The 7,063-nt window shown below is 49.9% G+C and overlaps 1 protein-coding gene across 1 annotated transcript; it reads left to right on the top strand.

The window, feature by feature from the left end:
• Window positions 1-1,056: 1,056 nt before the first annotated feature.
• Mt4 (metallothionein 4) lies at window positions 1,057-3,679 on the top strand. Its single transcript, XM_045142036.1, has 3 exons — window positions 1,057-1,237; window positions 2,688-2,753; window positions 3,543-3,679. Exons 1-3 carry the CDS (start codon window positions 1,207-1,209, stop codon window positions 3,632-3,634), a joined length of 189 nt encoding a protein of 62 aa, XP_044997971.1. The 5' UTR covers window positions 1,057-1,206; the 3' UTR covers window positions 3,635-3,679.
• Window positions 3,680-7,063: the final 3,384 nt, after the last annotated feature.

Raw genomic sequence — 7,063 nt, forward strand, 5'->3', positions numbered from 1 at the left:
GTTTGGACAGACATGGGCTCACTCAAGTTAGGTCAAGCCTAACTGGTCTCAATACCTGCTATGGTTCAGCCGTGCCATAGGAAATGGGCTGAGACAAATTTGAAGTATAGGCAGAAGGGAAATCTCTGTGAACTGAGGCATGCAGCTGGCATTCTAAACCATAAGCTTTGGGTCTACTGACCTGAGGGTCCCCAACACCCAGCCCAGTGCAGGCTCTTGAATAATGACGAATGAAGCAGTGTCCCAGCTACACTGGGTGTCTTTAGCGATCACTTCACTCCTGCTTCTCCTTCCCCAGGGCCTGCCATGGACTTCTCCCAGAGCCACGATGCCAAGGCCCTTTCTCCTCGCTAGAAACCCTTAGTCTAAGTCCATGGTTCCCTGGGTTAGGTCCTAGTGGCTCCTATGATGGAGACAAGCCGAGACCTGGAGGAAGGATCTCCTCTGGTTGGAGCCAGATTGCAGTTTTTGTCTCTTTTGAATGCAAACACTTGTCAGCAGAGGTCCTCGGAGCAGCAAGCATTTGGTCATTTATTTATTCACTCACTCGTTTCTTACACACATTCCCTTTCTCATTCACATCTTCGAGTATTCTATTCTTCATCTGACTCATTCATTCACGCATGCATTTAACATCCACAATCTCTTGTGCAGGACACTGAGCAGGTACAGAGACACTTTGGCATAAAAATAATCACACCCCAGAGTCAACGGCATGGGGCCTTGAGTATGTCAGCAAGGGGACACAGAGGAAGAAATTTCTTCTGGCTGAGAGGAAGATGAGTGACAGCTCCAGAATTTCTGTATCAGGCAGCTGATCCTCCAGTGAAGGAGGGTGCCGAAGTGGCAGATAATGGTGGCAGTGCCCAGCACCCAGAGACAGGAGGCCTCCTCTCTGAATGATCTGAGTGCCACTGAAGCCTGACACTGGTTCTGCGCTACCTCGCAGGGAGGGTGTGTAGCGAGAACCCTTTGTGAAAAGTCACTCAAATGATCAAAGGGCTTTACCTCCCTTGTCCCCTCTACCTTGTTCTCTCCACCCCCGGCCCTGAGAGTCAGGCCCTGGCCTGGCTGGGCCGAGTGCAGGGCGTCTAGCCCCAGGGAGAGGTGGGGCCAGCTGCAGTCCACACCCACGCGACTATAAAGAGGGAGCTCCAGCTGTTGCTGCCTCAGCTTCCCTTCCTCAGCCACTCACACATCTGCACCATGGACCCTGGAGAATGCACGTGTATGTCTGGTGAGTAAGGAGGCCTGCCTGGGGTCCCGCCACCTGGAAACAGAAAGGCCTGGTAGAAATTCCTCCTTCTCCACTTGAGAGCTGGTGATGGGGGGCTTTCTGGACCTGTGTCCTCTGGGACAGCTCACATTCTGTTGGCTCCCAGCCAGGTTTCTGGAACTGGTTGTCCTGGTTTAGGGAATGACTGTGGAAGGGACCTGAAAATCGTGCTCCTTCTAGCTGTAAGTCCCTAGTGACAGCCAGCCACCAGGGTAGGAAAATTAGCGGTGGCTCAGAACCCGTCTGCTTGGCTTTGGTCTCTGACTACCATTCAATCCCCAGCATGTTCAGTTTCTGGGCCTCAGTTTCTTCATCTGTGAACTCAGGTTACTCAACCCCAGTTGCCCACGTAGTAAAGTAGCCATGAAAGTGCTAAAATTAGTAAATATTTAAAGACACCAGGGGAGCTAGAGGTTTAGGTGGACCCTCTCCTCTCCTAAAGCATTTAGTTCAGCAGGCTGTGGTGCACACACCTATAATCCCAACTCTTGGGAAGTTGAGGCAGGAGATTATGACTTTAAGACCAGCCCTAGAGCTACATCATGAGTTCAGATCAGCCTGAGCTGTAAAGTGAAATTCTATCTCAAAAGTCTAGTATAGCCAGATGTGGTAGTACACACCTTTAGTTCCAGCACTCAGGAGACTGAGGTAGAAGGATCACTGTGAGTTCGAGGCCAACCTGACACTACACAGTGAGTTCCAGGTCAGCCTGGACTAGAGCAAGACCCTACCTTGAAAAACAATTATAGTTAAGATAAATCTGCTTGTCTCCATGCAAGCATGTTGACCAGAAGGAGGGAGGTCAGAATTCAAAACCATTCTATGCCAGCATAGCCTTGGAAAATGACATCTAGAAGTTCCAGAGGTTCCTTCATCCTTAGCAGTTCAGGTCTGCACCAAAAAGTTACTAAAGGGACAGAACCATCTAGCATTCCACAACTAAAAATGATGGCTAGGAAGCGTTTTTAAAGTGTGGGTCATTTTTATGATATGAGAAAAAGGTATTGCTCACCCCTCCCTCCCCTTTGGTTCGCTGTGTCCCTTGCCCTTTCTCCTCCTCATCCAGGCTTTCCGTGTGGCCTTGCCAAGGTGACAAGGGTAGGAAAGGTTCCACGGTTCCCATAGGGAATTGGCGCTTGTGGGGTTGGCCTGGCCTGATGGTTCTCAAACCTGATTATATACCACTATCATCTTTATTGCATTTGAAACTACTGCCTTTCCCCCCACATAACCTTCTAAATCAGACTATCTGGAGGGTTGGGGTCAGAAATGTACATTTGAACGAGTGGGCCAGGTGAGGTTGGGGCAGCTATCCCTGCTCCCATCTGTCCCAAAGACGGTCTGCAGCTGCAGCCTCGTGTCCACCCTGCCGCCATCCTCACGCTCACAGTGGCTCTGTCCTGTCTTCTAGGAGGGATCTGCATCTGCGGAGACAACTGCAAATGTACCACTTGCAGCTGTAAAACATGTCGCAAAAGTGAGTATGGTGGGGCTGGAGAGATGGCTTAGCGGTTAAGGCAAAGCCAAAGGACCCAGGTTCGATTCCCCAGGACCCATGTAAGCCAGATGCACAAGGATGCGCATGCATCTGGAGTTTGTTTGCAGTGGCTGGAGGCCCTGGCATGTCCATTCTCTCTCTCTCTCTCTCTCCATCTTTCTCTGTCAAATAAATAAATAAAATATTAATAAAATAAAATATATTTTTTTAAAGTGAGTATGGTGACCAGACACCTCTGGGCAGGATCTAGAAGAACCCTATCCTTCCTTGCCCACCATCCAACATGGAGTGTTACTAGGGTTTTCTGTGCCATTTGCCCATTGGGAGGGGTCTGAAGTGACACCTGAGCAGGTCCCTGGGGCAGAGGCTCCAGGGCTGCAGCCTGCCCTGCAGTAGAGCATCCAAGGGACATAAGGGCAGGTTCTATCCTGCCCAGTGACAAAGAGGATATAGTATTAGCCTACAGTCCTGAGTCCCGAGCTCTAGAGACAAGCAGTTTTATCTTAATTATAATTGTTTTTCTTATATCTGCCACTGTCTGTGACCACGACAAGTCTCTTCCCCTCTCAGGGTCTCTGATGGGCCCTAGACGACCCCTGAGATCCCTCCCAGCTCTCAAATACCACAGCTCCTGGCCCAGAGCCTGCTAATGTGGGCTCATGCACACACTCTTCCTTTCTTACTTCCTCTAAGGCATGGGAGAGGCAGTGGTAAAATGGAAATATGGACCCAAAGCTGACCTGTCTGTCCATCTTTTAACCCTTTTAGGCTGCTGTCCCTGTTGTCCCCCAGGGTGTGCCAAGTGTGCCCGGGGCTGCATCTGCAAAGGGGGCTCAGACAAGTGCAGCTGCTGCCCCTGAAACCCACCCATAGTGCTGGGAGAGATCCTGAGATGGGTCTGTACAGTGAAAGAGTCAAGAAGTTGAAATGATTGTAAAATAAGTTGTGCTTTTTATATATATGCTCAAATGTGGTGTTGGTGACATTCATGTAAAGTGCTTGGAGCAATAAAGTTTTCACTTGTGGCTGTCTGGTGGCTCGGTGCATTGTGTTTTCCTGACTCAGAAGGGCCCAGAAGTGCTGGCTCCGATGCCACCCACCTGCAGATGGCTGCACGCGCTCACTCGTTGTGGGGGGCTGTCACTGTGCCTCCCACCTCACAAGCACTGGGAGGTTAATGCCGCTGGGGACAGCCCCTAACCAATGACAAAAAGGAGCCTGTGGATAAATACTCAGTACTTCCAACTGAGACTTTTACATGGTCTTCCTGAGCTCTAGTAACTGCTGGCTAACTGCTCACCAACCCACAATGGCTTCTTTCATTGTCCTGGTCCTCAGCCAGTGCCTGTTGGGATCCCTGTCCAAAGAAGTTGCTTAGAGTCCATTGGTGTGCTTTGGGGTGAGTCAGGCTTAGCCTCCCTCTTCTACCCTAGTATGGGTCCAGGTTACCTTACTGTGCGAAAGAAGCTGCTTAGTGGACTTGAGCGCCAATCAGTCATGAACAGAGCCTCTGTGTGTCTAAGAAATGTCCCCAGTACCAATGTACAGAGGATGTTAGTGGCCTGGTTATTTGGGTCAACGTCAGGACTGGGTGAACAGACAGACATGGACCAGCAAGGAGATGCTGGTGCAAATGCAGAAACAATGTCCCCTGGAGACTTCCTAAGAAATGACTTCCTATGTGGATGGCTGGGAAGGCTGTGGTCCCTGGATCACTGGGGACAGGGTTGTCCTGTCACTGATCCCTCAGTGGAACAGTGGTCAGTCCAAGGTCTGAGATGCTTTTCATTCACACCAAGGGCCAGAGCCAGCATCTTCCTCTCCACAGGCATCCTTGAAGCAGGCGTCGGGTATGGGAAGATGTGAGAATGGAGCCTTCAAGGTCCAAGATAGCTAGCTCAAGGAGGAATGGGGTGAGCTTCCAGGTGGCTGAGCACTTTCCTAATCCTTGCTGTTTGGAAATCACTTGGGACCTCCCTGGGGACATTTTCATCCTCCACCCAGGAGACTTAGCAGCATAGAATAATGGGAAGGGCGTGGCCTTTGGAGCCAGACATGTCCACCCTTCCTGGCTGTGTGACTGACCGTGACCAAGTCATTCACCTTCCGGAGGCTCAATTTCAAAGTGTAGTTCTCCTGTAGGCGTGTACAAAGGAACTGTAGCAGAACATTCATGCACATTCTCCGTGCCCCCATTAGCAGGGTTTTTACTGGGGCTGCGGCCTTCCATAGGCTTGTTTACTGATTTCTGAGAAGGTCCCTGCAGGGCTGGTCACTCTGCGGTGTCAGAACTCTGGGGCATCTGGGAGGGACAGAGTGCTGTTACTTATCCACCAACCCCCCCCCCCCCCGCCAGAGGCAGAGCAGTCCCTCTTGTCCCTAGGAAGCACGCTGGCACCCTGCCTGAAGCCAGTGCCTTCTCATCTCATGCAGAGGCCTTCAAGATAGCTGCGCCGACCTCTTTACTCCTATCATGCTGCTGGAAGGGAGATTCAGTCCTCCAGTTCCCAATTGAATACTAAGAGCACCCATGTGTAATATTTATGAAGCAATTACTATGGGCTCCACAGTTTACATAAGCCAAGAACTGTGCTAAACAGTTTGTAAACATTATCTTCCAGACTCTGAACAATCAGGACCATTTCAGAGCCAGATAACCAAAGTTGCTCAGGAACCCTGCCTCAGAGGGTCTCTCTCAGGTCACCCTTCCCCTGAGTTAAGCATCAAAGATTCACAGGAAATGTGATGTGTCCAAGAAGGGTTCATTCTCATTCCCTCCCAAGCTCCTATCCCACTTTCCAGATGATTTTTTGTTTGTTTGTTTTTCAAGGTAGGGTCTCACACTGCTCCGGAATTCACTATGCAGTCTCAGGGTGGCCTCCAACTCACTTATATTGAGTCCCAAATCCCCAAAGTGATAGTGCTTGGAGGTGCGGACCTTGGGAGATAGTAAGATGGTGAGAATGGAGCCCTCATAAGGGAATTATATCCCTTTTTATAATGTTTTATTTATTTACTTATTTCTTTGTGAGAGAAACAGAGAATGGGTCCACCAGGTCTTCCAGCCACTGCAAACTGTAAAGGTCCGAATATCACTGAAGAAAGACCCTGGACTCAAATAGTCTGTGAAAATAAAGAGTGTTTATTCTGCAGAATCGGCCAGCATGTGAGGGTCAACCATTCACACAAAACGGCCACCAGGAGAGGAGCAGCAGTCCCCTTTCAAGCACAACTAGGGGAATTTCAGTTGGGTTAGGTAATCTTTTAAAATGATTGGCTAGGCAAGTAGCAGTTACAGTTGTACATCTCTGATTGGGTGGGGCAAAAGCGCCAAAAGGGACATGTTTGGGCACGTTTGGACATGTCTCCAGGAACTGGCTCAGCCCCCAGGGCACAAAATGGCAGCTACCTTCCCCAGCCACATTCAGGGTCACTGTTGATTAACAGCCCGCCCTTTGTTTGTGGTTTTTCCCAGAAGTCTTGCCTACCTCTCCTGGAAACTGAAACTTAGGCCTAGTCAGGGCACCTTACTGAAGCCTGTCATGGCATCAGTTTGGTCCCTTCACAAACGAACTCCAGATGCATGGTCCACCTATGTATGTTCTTACATGGGTCCTGAATGATTGAACCTGGGTCCTTTGACTTTGTAGGCAAGTGCCATAACAGATAAGTCATCTATCCAGGCCTGTCCCCCTCTCTTTTTGTTGTTGTTTGTTTGTTTGTTGAGGTAGAGTTGCCCTCTAGCCCAGGGTGACCTGGAATTCACTATGTAGTCTCAGAGTAGCTTTAAAGTCATGGCGATCCTCCTATCACTGCCTCCCAAGTGCGGGGATTAAAGGTGTGTGCCACCATGCCCGGCTTCCCCCATTTTTGGAGGTAAGGTCTTGCTATAGCCCAGACTGACCTGGAATTCACTGTGTAATCTCAGGCTGGCCTTGAACTTATGGCAATCCTTTTACCTCTCTGCCTCCTGAATGCTGGTACTAAAGGCGTGAGCTACCACACCCAGTTTGGAGCCATTTTAAGAAAAGACACAAAAGTCTGGAGAGATGGCTCAGCCTAACAACCTGGATACTTAGGTAAAGCCAGATGCACAAAAGTGGCACATGCATGCAGTAGCACGTGTTTGCAGTGGCTGGAAGCCCTGGTGCACTGATACCTCCTGTCTCTCTCTCTTCTCTCTCCCCCTCTCTGCTTGCAAATAATTTTAGAGACACAAGCTGGGCGTTATGGCGCACGCCTTTAATCCCAGCACTCGGAGGCAGAGGTAGGAGGGTCGCCATGAGTTC

This window comes from Jaculus jaculus, chromosome 1 (genome assembly GCF_020740685.1).
Source record: "Jaculus jaculus isolate mJacJac1 chromosome 1, mJacJac1.mat.Y.cur, whole genome shotgun sequence".
Lineage (NCBI taxonomy): Eukaryota > Metazoa > Chordata > Mammalia > Rodentia > Dipodidae > Jaculus > Jaculus jaculus.